The 16512-nt window shown below is 40.4% G+C and overlaps 1 protein-coding gene across 3 annotated transcripts in view; it reads right to left on the bottom strand.

Moving 5' to 3' along the window:
- Window positions 1–16512, bottom strand: part of fip1l1a (FIP1 like 1a (S. cerevisiae)) — a 72053-nt gene that overhangs the window by 17147 nt on the left and 38394 nt on the right. For all 3 annotated transcript variants that reach the window (XM_052045641.1, XM_052045632.1, XM_052045624.1), the window contains exons 13-14: window positions 14363–14418; window positions 9430–9673 (exon numbers count right to left, since the gene is read on the bottom strand). In XM_052045641.1, coding sequence (XP_051901601.1) covers window positions 9430–9673; window positions 14363–14418 — 300 coding nt within the window. The remainder of the gene's footprint in view (window positions 1–9429; window positions 9674–14362; window positions 14419–16512) is intronic.

The following is a 16512-nucleotide window of genomic DNA, read 5'->3' on the forward strand; positions in this document are numbered from 1 at the left end:
TTTCTTCACCACCTCCCTTCCCCAACTCCCACTCAGTGGTGAGCATTATGAAGATTTCCTACTCATTATTTCATGCATTCATGGTTGAAATCCAATGATGTAGTGGGATAAGAGACCTACCAGTTGGTGAAAAAAACCTTTGTCCTATTTTTAAAAAAAATTACAGAACATCTTTTTAAAATATTTTGCCATTGCTTGGTCATAGAGTCTTACAGCTCAGAAACTAGCCCTTCAATCCATCATGTTTATATCAACCAACAAGCATCCATCCATACTAATTCCAAGTACCAGTACTTGAATCACCAGGCATAGTAGGCTACAAACCAAGTCCTGGTCCATATGTTTCTTAAATGTTGGGAGGGTAACTGCCTCCACCACCTTCTCAGGCAGTGCATTCAGAATTCAACCACCTTCTCTGTGAAAAACAAATCTTCCTCCGATTCCTTCTACATTTCTTTCTCCATACCTTAAACTTATGCTGTCTGGTCTTAGATACCTCTGCCATGGGAAAAAGTTTATTATTATCTATCATATCTATGTCTCTGATAAGTATACCACTATCAGATCTCACTCAGCACCCTCTGCTCCAAGGAAAACAATTGGAGCCTATCCTGTCTCTTCGTAAGAAGCATTCCCTGGTAATCTGTACTGTCTCCAGTGCAATAAAGTCCTTCCTATAATATGCCAACCAGAACGGCATGCAATATTCCAGTTGTGGCCTAACCAACATATTAAAAAGTTGTAGCAATACTTATATTCTACACAACAAACAAGATGCTGAAGAAACTCAGCACATCAGGCAGCATCTGTGAAAGGAAGTGGACAGTTGATGTTTTGGGTCAAGACCCTTCATCTGGTCTGAAGTTCAATCCAGATGAAGGGTCTTGACCCAAAATGGCAACTGTTCATTTTACTCCACAGATGCTGCCTGACCCACTGAGTTCCTCTGGCATCTTGTCTGTTGCTTCAGATTCCAGCATCTACAGTCTTGTGTCTCCGCTTATATTCTACACCCCGGCTCATGAAGACAAGCGTCCTGTATGCCTTTTTCACCATCTATTTACTTGCATTGCCACCTTCAGGAATCTTTGGAGTTGTACACCAAAGTCCCTTTGTTCCTCAACACTCTCTTGGGCCCTACCATTCACCTTATATGTTCTATCCATACAATATCCTCTAAATGCATTACTGCAGATTTATCAGGATTAAATTCCATCTGCCATTGCTCTGCCCAACTTACTAGCTGATTAACATCATTCCGGAGCCCAAGACTACCTTCCTCATTATCAACACCACTGTCATGTTATCTGCAAACTTATTAATCATACATCCAAGTCCTTAATGTACAATAACAAACAGCAAAGGTCCCAACACTGATCCCTGTGGTATGCTGCCGGTCACTTCTTTGATCCCATGGGCTCTAACCTTTTGGATCCATCTTCCATGTGGGGCCATGTCAAAGGCATCACTTAAGTTCACGTAAAGCACATCAACTGCACTGCCCTCATCAATAGATTTAGATTTAGATGGCACTTCAAAAATCTAAACACATGAATGTCAGAGAAATGGAGGGCTATGTGAGAGGGAAGGATTAGATAGATCTTAGAGCACGATAGAATGTCAGCACAACACTGTGGACCGAAGGGCCTAAACTGTGCTGTAATGTTCTATGTTCTAAATTAGTCAGACAGGATTGCCCACCAGCAAATTTGTGCCGACTATTCCTGATCAACCTCTGTCTTTCCAAATGTAGATTAATCCTATTTCTGCAATAATTTCCCTACATCTGATGTTAGACTTGCTGTCCAATAATTACCTGGCTTATTCCTGCTGCCTTTCTTGAATGGAAGTATATTTTACAGCCATCTGGCACCCGACCAATGGTCAGTGAAGGTTTAAATATCTCCATCAGGGCTGCAGGAATCTCCTCCCTTGCTTCTCATAGCAACCTAGGATACCTCTCATTAGGCTCTGGGGATTTATCCATTTCTATGCTAAGATATCCTCCCTTTTGTATTAATGTGCTCTAGAATTTCATCATCCCAACTGAAATCTCCAACCACAGTACCTTTATTCTTAGTGAAGAGATGAAGTTTTCAGTTAAGACCATGCCCTTGCTTCATGCACACATTGCCCATTTGGCCTCTAGTTGGCCCCACTCTTTCCCTGGTTACCCTCTTCCTCTTTATATACTGAAAAAATGCATTGGGATTTTCCTTAATGTTCTCTCCCAGCAACATTTTGTGGCCCCCTCTTTGCCTTCCTAATTTTGTTTAAAAGCACACCCTCCCCCCGCACTCTCCATGTTCTTAAAGGCCTCCCATGCTTTCAATACTCTATACTTATGATATCCCTTGACATCCAGGGATTGCCAGACTTATCCTTACTTTTCACATTTATGGAGACATGTTGGCCACAAACTCTCACCATTTCACTTCTTAACGAATCTCACTTCCTGAATGTAGAATTACCTGCAAGTAGCAACTCCTAGTCTACATTTGCCAGATCTGGTCTAATACTGAAGTCAGCTTTCCCCCAATACAGATGCTTAATTTCCACACTAATCTTACCTGTTTCCATAACTAATTCGAAACTTATCAAGCTATGGTCATTATCCCCAAAGTGCTCACCCACTGACACTTCATACCCTAGGAGTAAGCCAACACTACTCCATCCCTAGCAGGACCATCTAATGAACTGTTACAAAACACTCTCCTGGATGGACTTTAAAAATTTCACCCCATCTGATCCTTTCACACTGTGATCCCAGTTAATGGTGGCAAAGTTAAAAATTGCCTACCACTATTACTCTTGCACATCTGATTTGCCTACATTTCTGCTCCTCTAGGAGCCACTGACTATTGGTAGGCCTGCAGTATAATTCTAGTCGATCTAGTTTTATTTCTTAACTCTTACCCATATGGCCTTATTTGAAGAGCCTTCTAAGACATCCTCCCTCATTACCTCAGGGATCTCCTAAAGCAAAAATGCAATGTTCTATCCTCTTCTACGTCCCCCCCAACGTTCTCTAATGTACAAAGAATTGCCATTATCTCTTCAATGGGTTACCTTGTAAGCACTGTGTTTCCAATTGTTACATTTTGAAAATAATTGTAAATAGACTCCAAAAATGTCACTGAAAAAGAAAAGGTTACAAATACACATTTCAGAGGTATTACTGTAACCACTTTAATGCAGAAAGGAACCTTTGGGAAGTGATCTGCTATCCATGATGTGTCATACTTGCCGAAAAACAATGTCTCAAATCTACATCACACGTCTATCTATTATCCTTAAAATACCCTGCATCCTATTGTTCTCCATAATGTGCTCACTGCAGTCAAAGGAGATGATATCCTGAAGTATCTATATTAATTTTTTATTTTACCTGACATATGGAACTCCTTTCCACCTTTCTTTTTCCCCTAAACTCAGCTTTTATGAATTAAAGAGCCTTTTACTTTTCTTCCAAGACATACGGCAGCAGCTCTGGCACAGATGGCAAATAATTCAACTCTGTCCTATTGAGCCCTCCTCCCCCATTTAGAGCAATTTTGGCAACAGCACAGAGACTTTTCTTGGGCTGGTAGTCATTAGGATTCATTTTGGCCAGCTCTCAGTGACCAGCCCTCCCCTGGTCCCTGGAAGTTGCCGACAAACAGATGTTCTACATGCTCCAGTTCATTATGCTTTCACACTATAATTTGTAACACACGTGCGCGTGCGCGCAAACACAGTCAAGTAATTTTCATACTTCCATAATAAAAAGTACAAAATGCCCTCTACCTTACTGCTACATTTTTTTTGCACAACACAAAAGCCTAAAAGAACTATTCAAATGAAATAATGTGGGCATGTATACACTTACTGTTTCTAAATCAGATTACATTCTGCCTGTTCTCCAGGTTCCTGATACAGGAAATGATACAAGTGGTAGCACTTTGCTCATAGAATCCCATAATTACAAAACTGTGCAAAGCAAAGTGAGCAGAATTAAAATAAACTTATTTACTGTTGCATCACCTCAAATGACGAATTTAGATTATGAGAGTGAGTTTTAATAATCTGAATATTTGATAGAGCTGAAGCTTTAGCATACATACCACCACAATTACAGTTCTAAAAGTAGTTTGGGAGCTTTTGTTTTGAGCAGATGTTTGCAAGCTTTGAGTTGCATGGCTGCATATTTTCTCCAGCTCCTCTTTCACTGCTTAGATGTTTTACCAACAGGCAGAACTCTCCTTTTAATGAGATCCATTGAACTGAGAAGCTAAAGTATTACAAGTCTTACAGACCTGACTATCCCATTTCCTGTTAATGGATTCCAGTGCTTATTCATGAAAAATGGCTGAAAGAAAAATCTAACTTAAAAATATTTTACAAATTGGAACAACTCTTAGCTAAATGCCAGCAAAAGCTGTAATATGGCACAGAACATATTGTATTAATTGGACGTGTGTATTCTCAATACTGAAATGCTGTCAATATTTTAAAATCTATTCATTGTTCAGGTACTGGGAAAACAGACACACAAATGATAAAGGAATTCCTCACGGAGGAATAATTTCTTTGAGTTAAAATCTAGAGCAAGAGGTAATAATCTTAATATTAGTTTGTGGTCAAATAGTACTTTTCATGCAAAGGGTAAAAGGAATCGTTAGATAGCGAAGGGCATCATAAGTGAAGTACCATGAGAACAGGAAGCAGTTTGAAAAGGTTCGCCCGTTGTTGTTGTGGTGAATTGATAGGACTGTTTATTAACTAATAGGATGATCAGGCAGCAGATTCCAATAAAAAAAAGTTAGGGTCAAGTTGAGCAGCTATTGTTGGAGCAGACAGTGTTAGAGTGGAGAGCTGAGGCTTTTGCTAAAGAGGCTTCGGCATGAAGAGGTGGAGTAGGTGAGTGGAGGCATCTGATAGGTTCTCTTTCCTTCTCTGTTATTTGTAATTTTCTTCGTATAGAACAGTTGGAATGGCAGTCAGGGCAGAAGTATGCTCCTCCTGTAGGATGTAGGAAATCAGGGAGACCACTAGTATCCCTGATGACTACACCTGAAGGAAGTGCGTCCAGCTGCAGCTCCTTACAGACCGGTCTCTGGAGCAGAGTCTGGCTCAGAAGGGAAAGGGGTGGGTGGGGGAAAAGAATCATCCGATAGTGGTAGGGGATTCGTTGGTTAGGGGGACAGACAGGAGATTCTGTGGACAAGAACGAGACTCCCAGATGGTATGTTGCCTCCCAGGTGCCAGGGTCAGGGATGTCTCAGATCGAGTGCACAGAATTCTTAAGGGGGAGGGGGAGGGGGAGGAGCCAGAAGTCATGGTGCACAATGGCACCATTGAGAGAGGTAAGATAAGGGATGGGCTCCTGAAGAGCAAATATTGGGAGTTAGGAAGGAAGCTAAAAAGTAGTAATCTCTGGATTGCTGTCTGTGACACGCACCAGGGAGGGAAAGAATAGGAAGACAACTGAGTGACTGAAGAGTCGAAGGGGGTAGGGGTTCAGATTTGTGGATCATTGAGATCTCTTCTGGGGTAGGTATGACCTGTACAAAAGGGACAGGTTATACCTGAACTAGATAGGGACCAATATCCTTGCAGACAGGTTTGCGAGAACTGTTGGGGAGGGTTTAAACTACATTGGCAGGGTGATGGGAATCAGAGTGTTAGATTAGAAGATGGATCAGTTGATGTAGAAGTAGGTGCAAGGTGTACAGAGAAGGTGAGGAGAGATGGGTTTACATGTTTCAAAAAAGGAATAGGTAAGGGGGTAGAAAGGGGTGGGAGGGTGGCATTGCTAATCATGGATAATATCACAGCTGTAGGAAAGGAGGACATCATAGAAGGATCATCCATTGAGTCAGTGTGGATCGAAGTAACAAACAGGAAGGGTGCGATCACTCTATTGGGAATATTCTATAGGCCCCCAAATAGCCATCAGGACACTGTGGAGCAGATGAGTAGGCAGTTTTTGGAAAGGTGCAAAAAAAAAATAAAATAACAGTATCGTTGTCATGGGTGACTTCAACTTCCTAATATTGATTGGCACCTCTTTAGTGCAAAAGGTTTAGATGTGGCAGAATTTGTTAGGTGTGTACAGGAAGGATTCCTGACAGTACGTAGACAGGCTGACTAGGAGAGGCCATGTTGGATCTGGTATTAGGCAATGAACCTGGTCAGGTGAAAGACCTCTCTGTGGATGAGCATTTCAGGGATGGTGAACCACAACTCCGAGCTTTAGCATAGCCATGGACGAAGATAGGAACAGGCATCATGGGAAAGTTTTAAATTGGGGGGGAAGCATGCAAATTACGATGGTATTAGGCAAGAACTTGGGAGTGTAAACTGGGAAGGAAGCAGCTTAAGAAGGGACTTAGGAGAGCTAGAAAGGGACACGAGAAGGTCTTGGCAAGTAGGGTTAAGGAAGACCCTAAGATGTTCTACACGTGAGAAACAAGAGGATGACTAGGGTGATGGTAGGACCACTCAGGGATAAGGCTGGTGGGGGGGGGGGGGTTGAAATGTGTGTCTGGAGGTGAAGGAGGTAGAGGAGGTCCTAAATGAATATTTTGCTTCAGTGTTCACCAGGGAGAGGTACTTAGATGAATGCGAGGTTAGCACAGAACAGGCAAATGTGTTGGAGCAGATAGAGGTTAAGAAAGCAGTTGGAGCTACTAAGAAACATTAGGATAGATAAGTCAGGGTCACACAGGATATACCCCAGGTTAAGATGGGAAGCGAGGGAAGAGATTGCTGGACCGTTAGCGACGATTATTGAGTCCTCCCTGGCCACAGAAGTGGTATCAGAGAATGGCAAATACCATTCTATTGTTCAAGAAACATAAAAGGGATAATCCCAGGAATTATAGACCAGTGAGTCTTACATCAGTTGTGGGCAAACTATTGGAGAGGATTCATAGGGACAGGATTTATGAGCATTTGGAGAAGCATAGTCTGATTAGGGATAGTCAATATGGTTTTGTGAAGGGCAGGTCGTGCCTACGAGTCTAACAGAGTTTTTTTTTTGAGGAAGTGACAAGACAAATTGATGAAGGTAGTGTGGTGGATGTGGTATATATGGGTTTTAACAAGCCGTTTGACGAGGTTCCCCATGGTAGGCTCATTCAGAAAGTCATGAGGTATGGGATCCATGGAAAATTGGCTGTGTAGATTCGAAATTGGCTTGCCCACAGAAGGCAGAGGGTGACTGTCGAAGAGGAGCATTTGACCTGGAGGTCAGTGACTAGTGGTGTTCCGCAGGAATCTGTTCTGGGACCCCTGCTCTTTGTGATTTTTATAAATGATATGGATGAGGAAGTGAAAGGATGGCTTGGTAAGTTTACAGACGACACGAAGGTTGGTGGTGTAGTAGATAGTGAAGAAGGTTGTTATAGGTTGCAATGGGATTTAGAGAGGATGCAGAGCTACTTGGATTGGAGAGGATGTCTAATGAGGAGAGGCTGAGCAAGTTAGGGCTTTTCTCTTTGGAGCAACAGAGGATGAGAGGAGACTTGATAGAGGTGTACAAAATTGACAGGCATAGACAGCCAGCATCTTTCCCCCATGGTAGCTTTGGCCAATACTAGAGGTCACCTGCTTAAGGTATGTGGAAGAAAGTTCAGGGAGACGGAGGTATTTTTATTTTTACACAGTGGTGGGTACCTGGAATACATTGCCGGGGTTGGTGGTAGAGGCTGATATGATAGGGTCATTTAAGAGACTATTAGATAGGTACATGGTCAAAAGGAAAATAGAGGGTTATGAGAGGTGAAGGAGAGAGGGGGATAGATTGAATAGGGATTAGGTTTATATGGGTCAGCACAACTTTGTGGGCCCAAGGGCCCGTACTGTTTTATGTTCTATGAAGTAAATAGAGTCAAATGACATTCCAGTGCAACAAAGGAAATAGTGCTTTGTTAGCAATTCCATCATTCTAACAAATGTAATTGTTGAGGGTTGGTTTTCTATCTCAGGTGGACATAAGACCCATGGCGCCCCATTTCAAAGGGCAAGAGACTTCTTCCCATATCACACAAGACATTTATCTCTTAACCAAATAAATATAATTGTTATCACATTATTGTTTGTGAGAGCTTACTGTGCCTAAATTTGCTGCTGTATTTCCTATACCTACACTATCTGAAGTAGATATCTCAAAGCACTAGAAGAATACCACCAATATCATTTCTGTAAAAAAAATCCTCCAAATTCACTAGAAGGATAAGCAAAACAATGTCAGTGTCCTCTCCCAGGCCAACATCCCAAGACTAAAGCCCTAGCTACACTCAGTTGGCTACTTTGAAGAGACTCTTATTTATATGCCCGACACCAGACTCCCAAAACAAACACCTCAACATGGGAAGAGATCACCAAGCAGATGGAGGATGAGATTCAATTATGTGCTCAAGGCCTCCTTGAAGAACTGCAATATCCCAGCTTGCACCTAGGCAGATAAAACCTTTTTTGGTGCCGCTGATCTAATTATACAAGTATCAAGGAAACAACATGCACAAATCTAAGTTGATGAAGATTACCCTGTAAAGTCCAATTTTTTTGCCCCTCTAATGGTCTCCACCATTCTTGTTGGTTACCCTCACATATCCATTTATCAGGAGACAAATGCAAAAGGAACCAACTTATGTCGAGCTAGTGTAAGAAATCACCACGGTCTTATTAAGTGGCCTACTCCCGTTTCTACTTCTTATGGTCAAAGGCCATTATCAATCGCAATCAATAAGCAGAAAAGAAGCATTTTCTGTTGAACATAGTGATATCCATTAAAAAAAATCTGAAAATTAATGGTTCCATTGCTGTGTTAAGGTTAGTTAAACTGCTCTTTGCATCTACTTTATAAAATCAAAACTAAGTACTTTCCAAAAGTGAACAAAGATAATTACACCAGAAATCCCCATTAAAAAAAATTCTAGGTAGTGGGGGAAGTCCTGCACAGTTATGCTGTGCAACCGTAAGGTGGTGGGCAGAATCCATATCAAGGGGCACAAATGTAACTTATGTCCACCTCGGTATGCTTTGCACTCCAGTACTGGTTATAAAACCATTGGTGTTACATAAAAGCAGTCCTATGCCACTGAATGTTCTGCTGTAATAGCAAAGACATATGATTGTCACCCATCCTTTGTTAATAAATTGCTCAATTACCAAGCCATTTGATTAGACCTGAAAATGAGCATTTCAGTGTGTTAAAAGGACAATGTCATAGTAATATTTTCACCAGCACACCCAAATTAAAATGGAAGTGGCAGAAATGAACACAAATCATTTAGTGAATTGTCAAAAACCAGACTGCTCTTAAGACAACAGGCATACAAGCCTGAAAACAATTTACAGTATGTTTTAGGTAAATGTGTAGTAAATAGGTGTACTGCTAAAGTAAGATGCAATAAATAGAACAAATGATCTCAGTTAACTCACCCATTATAGGCACTTGAACTGGGGCTGCGGTCACGTTCTCGCTCATGGTCCCGCTCCCTGTCCCGATCTCGTTCTCTCTCCCTGGTGCGTTCTCGTTCACGATCACGGTCCCTTTCCCTCTCTCTCCGTGGATAATAATCCCAATGTTGTTGCTGTTGTTGTGCTGGTTGTTTGTTGTTGTTGTCAATTAAGGTGCTCCAGGAGGAAGAAACCGGGATATTCGGATATGACAGATTACCATAATCTGAAAAGGAGACAGTACAGGGCAATCATTAATTTTTTCATCATCAAATAACATGGTATTTTGAAGCCCATGAAACAATATAACCCTAGTTGTTATAATAATAAAGCCTCTCCAATGAACTAAGATTTTTTTGTGGCCAATAGCAAAACTAGCAGCCAATCCTCTAACTACACAGGAAATTGGACAGAAATTTTTCATAACTGCACAAGCACAGCTCACATGCAGGTGTCCAGGAAGTTATTTAAGTTGCCCTTTTCTTCCAGGTGGTTTATTCTAATGGAATCTCACTGAGATAGTCAACACAGAATTTTCCAATGGCATGCATTTGTTGCAAATGTCCATTGAGCACATCATTCCCCTCTAACTGGCTGACAAAAGGGCCTTCAATCTGAAATGTTAACCATGTTTCTCCTTCCACAGATGATGCCTGACCTGCTGAGTATTTCCAGCATTTTGTTTTTGTTCCAGATTTCAAACATCTGCAGCTTTAAATTGTCATTTATAAATCACTTTCAATGTTGTGATGAGTCTTTCCTTCTCTTTATTTTGTTCCATGCACACGTAATATTGAATTAAATATTCCAAATAATATCTGCTTGATTCCAGTGAAAGCAACTCCAATATCCAAGTTTTTCTTTTGTATTGGTACTGTGCTCCTTTATACTAGCCTGGATTCTTGTGCACTATTGTAATAAAAAGGTACAGCCAGCAACACTTTAGATGAATGGAAATGTTTGTCACCATCAATGTCTTACAGATGAACAAACCTATTATAATTACTTAGCATGAAATTAAACAAACTGCTTAGTCTATTTTAAGAAATGCTTATTTTGGACTAAATGATCTGGAGATATTTGTTTAAATCCTACCAAGATTGCCGTTGAATTTAATTAAATATTGGAATAATAAAGGCATTAGAAGTGATGATGTGATATTACCAGACTCATATTAAAAATAACCAGTGTTTTGAATTTCCTTTAGGGAAGCCTACACCCAGATTGGTCTAAATAGGACTTTAAACACCTAGTTGTTGAACACTCTTAACTGCTCTTGGAAAGGTTTAGAAAGTCATCTAAATTGAATCAAACTACTACACACACAAATAATAAACTACAGATCATCTAGCATCAACCTCAGCACCAAATATGACCCAGTTACAGTCAGCCATATAAAGTCATACTCTAACATTTGTACCAAGGCTCAGATAGCTGCCCCACAGACTAGATGAACAATAACTTGATACAGTTATCCTCAGAATCATATCTTTCATCCACAGTCTCAGAATTCATTACTAGCCCTGAGTAGAGGCTGTGTTACTAATAGGACAGGCCCATCGGAAGTGGTGGCTCAATGGTATACAGTCTAGAAGTACTCCAGATTAACACACAAGCCATAGGTTTCATACAATGACAAAGAATCCACCTGTCGATTAACATTGACCATTTTCAGTTGATTAATAAGCACTTCTACTTGATAAATGCTTTTCATTATTTGCCTAGCCTGGATAATCACTATGGTGATGTGGCTCTTGCTACCAAATCATACCTTGATCCATCTCCTTAGTCCAATGGTATTTTCTTCTCCTTTTGATATTCTTTGTGCCAACAGGGTTGCTTCTCATTTAAAAATCCTCATTCTCTACCAACGACTCAAATAAAAATCTGTTCTCCCTCAGTGATATCTTCACCACTATTGTTCCTCAACCTCTGGACGAACCAGCTTTTCATATTATTATTTCAACTTCCTATCAATTCATCTTGATCCATTAAATGAATGTCGTGATTCAAGGATGATATGGGGCAATGAATTTATATTCCCTGATCCAGTTTCAGTCACCCCCTTGACTTTGTCACTTCACTCCTCCCATTATTTCATTCATAGAGACGGCTAAACATGATGACTTCCTTAAACCACTCTCTACTCATTGTGTTCCCAACCCTTCTTCTCTTTGCATTCATCCCTGGAAACATACCTGAAATAACCATAGCTTCAATAGAGAAAGTAGAAGAGTAGCATCAGGGATACCCAAAAGATATGATCTGATGAAGCTACCACTAAACTGTAGAAGCAACACGATATTGTCAAGGCTTAGTAGTCACACCAAAGCTCTCCATCCAGTTACGAATGGAGATTTAGTATGTCACCAAAGACTCTTGCAAATTTCTACAGACGTATGGTGGAGAGCATAGTGACTGGCTGCATTACTGCTTGGCATGGAGGCTCCAATGCACAGGATTGAAAGAGGCTGCAGAGGGTTGTTGACTCAGCCAGCTCCATCATGGGCACAACCCTCCCCGCCATGGAGGACATCTTCAAGAAGCAGTGCCTCCAGAAGGCAGCACCTCCAGAAGGCAGCATCCATTAAGGACCCTCACCACCCGGGACATGCCCTCTTCACATTACTAACCCATGCACTATTTATTTTTGTAACTTATAGTAATTTTTAATGTCTTTATGTCTTGCCCTGTACTGCTGATGTCAAGCAAATTTCACGACATAGATCAGTGATAATAAACCTGATTCATATGGACAATTGAACAGGTAACAGGGAGACAATATTAGCAACATCTCTACTTTTGATGGGCATAGCTCAGCATCACAGCATGACTGAAGGATCTGCAGTTACTTTTGCCAGACATGCTGAGCAATGATCCATCTCTCTGTCATCTGTTAGGGAGCTCAAGACAGTCTTCAGCTAATTATATTCAACACATATATCAAAGATCTGAGTGCACAGAATACATCAGGGCTTTCAGACAATTGTAGACTGTAGTGCTGAAGACTAGCGTTGTAGAATAAGCCACACCTCTAGAAAAGCTGTTCCAATTCAGCTACAGAAGGTGGATGTCACTGACAAGGCTGGCATGTACACCCATTCCAAACTGCTCTTTATTACAAGCATTTCAAAAGGCAGGAAAGAGTTAACTAGGTTGGTGGGTATGGAGTTACATATAGAACAGAGTCAGCAAGGATGAAAGATTTCCTTCCCTGGAGAATACCAGTGAATCAGAGCCACAAACAAGGTGCTGGAGGAACTCAGTGGGTCAAGCAGCATCTGTAGGGAGGAAAGAAATATCGACAAATTTCTTTCCTCCCACAGATGCTGCTCAATTTGCTGAGTTCCTCCAGCAACTTGTTTGTTGCTCCAGATTCCAGCATCTGCAGTCTTCTGTCATCAGTGAATCAGATAGGATTTTTAAAATAATCCCATAGCCTCATGGTCATTTACACAAACCCATTTTTAGAACAGTTTAATTTAATTACTTGAATTTAAATTCCTAGTTGTTACAGTAGATTCAAACGTGTCACTGAATCAACAGATTAGTGACTCAAACACTTCAGTATTTTATCCATCAACATGCCCCTTCTGGACAAGATGAAACGAAAATGTCCAGATGTGTCAGGTTCACAAAAATCAGAAAAAGTCCAATCTAACCAATTACCAACCCAGAGCCCAATTCCGAGTAATCAAAGTGATGCAAACTATTACTGACAGTCAAGCAACTCTTATTAACAATTTAAGTTCATCAGACCACTTGCCTCCAGGCCTCATCACAATAGTAGTCCAAACACACACTAAATAAAAGATGGCTTCCTAAAGGAAGGCAATATTGACTGCCCTTGACATCAGGATTACTATATCAGGAAATATTTTATTTCCTCATAAAATTCAATGGGAAATCAGTTGAAGACCCTCTGCTACCTCGAGTCTTATCTAGCTCAATGAAATAATGCTTGCTACTGTTAGAAGCCAATCACTTACATTGCAGATCATCACTGTAGGAGTTGTTTGGGCCAGTTGTCCTAAATTCTAATCATCTGTTGCTTTATTAATAACTTTTCTTCCATTGCAAGGTCAGAAATTGGAACAAAAATCTTCAGATAATGAATGTTTGAAAATTAGTAGATCAAGGCTTGGATAACATTCGTGCTTAAGATGATTTGTTGGAAGTTAACATATTTTTCACTCAAGAGCTGTTCAATGACTATTTCCAATGACAGTTTAAGCACCTCCCTTTGGCATTCAATAGAATTACCATTAACGTCCTGGGGGCCACCACTGACCAGGAAACTGGACCTGCCACACTCACTTCTTAACTACTTAAAACCTTGCCACTAAGGTACAAGTCAGGATCATGGAGGCAACTCCAAGCCTGCTGGGATAAATGTACTTGTAGCAAAAAATTAGGAGAGCAACACAGCCTGCTTGTACAGCAGCCAGTGCACAACATTAAATATGCACTGCTTCCGCCATCCATGCAATATAGCTATAGCATGTATCATTTACAAAATAGATTGCAGAAGTTTGCCAAATCTTTCCAAACCAGTGATGCATATTAAGTAGGCCAACAGGCATGGGAAGTACCCCAAGTCCTGACTTGGTAATATATCACTAGTTCTACATTTCTGCTGGGTCATACTTTTGGAAGTCCCTACTTAATGGCATGTTGGGATTACTTCCAATGTACAGAGTAACACACCCAAGAACTTGATCCAACACCATCTCTGAGCAAATATCAATGGCACTCAAACTATGAAAGAATTAAAAGTGGTATAAAATTTTGCCGGAGTTGCATTCCTCTTAAGTTCCATTATAAAATCTCTGAAAGCAATGTTTAAGATGTCCAGAAGCATCTTTCTTTCAAATGTCTCGAAATGTTGCAAGATAAAAGTACAGGATGCACTTACCATTGGTTGGATAACCAAATGGAGGAGCATTCCGGCTGTTGTAAGTTGGAGGTCCACTAGAAACCACAAGAACAAACCACTTGTCATGCTTCTACTGTAACATACCATGCAAAACAGATATTAAGAAACACTGGATAAAGTGGTAAAATTTTAATTTAAAAAAAGGCACCATCCTTAAAATTTTAGTTCAAGGGATTCAATGCCATGGTAGATTAGTAATTGCCCTTTCACGAATAAATTCAGCCCAGAAGAGAATGATTAAAGTCTGTTTTTGTGAACGCTCATCATTTTCAGATGAGCCCATTGTAAGTTGCAACTGTTCTTGAAATCTGGCAATAAATTGCCATATCACCAGTGCATTGGTAAGTATGTTTTGGGTGGTTAAGGATCATTTGTTTGTTACGTTGTCAGGAAAATGCAGTCATGATATCCAACACTCCTCCAATTCATGTGTGATTTCTGATTTAATTTTGCATCTGAAAGCATTTGAACTAAAACCATAACAAAATTTAAGCATTATACCAACATCCTCCACGTGAACGGACTGATGGGTAGTACACACTCCATACTAAAGCCACAGCTGCAGCTAATATTTGATTCTTCATTTTCACTTACTTTGTTTTGCAACTCGAGACATTTTAAATTATGAGTTTACGATCACTGATTGTGCAAAAAAGGAATTTCCTAACATAACGCAATTTTTGTTTTAAGCTCAATTCAAATTCCCCATTTCTACTTTGGATGAGAATTTCTAGTTAACTTGTCTTCCTATATACTTATAAATCTGTGCTCACTTTTCAGGTGTCATCTTATTAGGGTCAAAACTCCATATCCTTCTAGTCTTCAGTATAACTCAGGAAAAAAAGCCAAGGATTGGTGGCAAAATTGAAATCCGTTGAATTAAATGGGCAGAGGCAACATGAATACCAATTTGGCCATACTATTGTCTGTCTTTAGGCAGGATTGCCGTTTGAATGAAAGGTTATAAAAATAAAAAAGTGGAGAAACCATTTCCATTGGCAGAAAGATCAATAATCACATAAAAATGAGTTAAAAATTTGAACATACAGAGGGATCTTGGGGTGCAAGTCCATAGCTCCCTGAAAGTGGCAACACAAGTAGATAGGGTGGTAAAGGTGGCATGCAGAATGCATGCCTTCATCCCTTTATCAGTTGAGGCATTCAGTATAAAAATCTGGAAGTCAAGTTGCAGCTGTACAAAACTTTGGTCAGGCCACATTTGGAGCATTGTGTGCACTTCTGGTCACCGCATTACAGGAATGAGGTGGAAGCTTTGGAAAGGGTGCAGAAGACGTTCACCAGGATGTTTCCTAGATTAGAGAGTATTAATTATAAGGAGGCTGGACAACCTTGGATTGTTTTTGCTGGGGTGTCGGAAGCTGATGGTAGACCCAAGAAGTATTTAAAATTATGAGAGACATAGATAGGGTAGATAGTCAGAGTCTTCCCTCACCACCCCCCCAGAGTGGAAATGTCAAATACTGAAGGTCATATCTTTAAGGTATGAATACTGCTTATGTGATGCTACGTGCCTATGATGCTGCTGCAAGTATTTCATTGCACCTGTATATACGACAATAAACTCAACTTTGACTTTTGAGAGGGGGATATAGTGCTAGTTTGCCCTGAGTGCATTGCCGGGGTGTGGTGGAAGCAGATATGAGAGAGACATTTAAGAGCCAGTTAGACAAGCACATGAACATGCAGGGGATGAAGGGATGCGGATCATGTGCAGATAGAAGGGATTAGTTTAATTTGGTATCATGATAGGCACAGACTTTGTGGGCCAAAGGATCTGTTCCTGTACTGTACTATGTTCTAAAACTGGCAAAGGTAAATAAATATAAATAGTTGTATTTTAATATAATGGTCTGGAATGCACTTAAAGTGGTGGGAAAAGATTCATTAGTAACTTTTCAAAGGGATTTGGATAAATACTTAAATGTGAAAAACTTGCAGGCTCATACAGAAAGAGGAAGACAGGTGGGATAAATATCCTTGTTATTTAAAACACAGGCACATAGGCTGACAGTCCATTCTTCTTTGCTTTATGTTCAAGCAAGGCCTTGATAAGTGAATAAACACTCGAGTTGGAGTTATACACCATGGAAACAGGTCCTTTGGCCAGA

The sequence above is a fragment of the Pristis pectinata genome, chromosome 2 (assembly GCF_009764475.1).
Source record: "Pristis pectinata isolate sPriPec2 chromosome 2, sPriPec2.1.pri, whole genome shotgun sequence".
NCBI classification, from domain to species: domain Eukaryota; kingdom Metazoa; phylum Chordata; class Chondrichthyes; order Rhinopristiformes; family Pristidae; genus Pristis; species Pristis pectinata.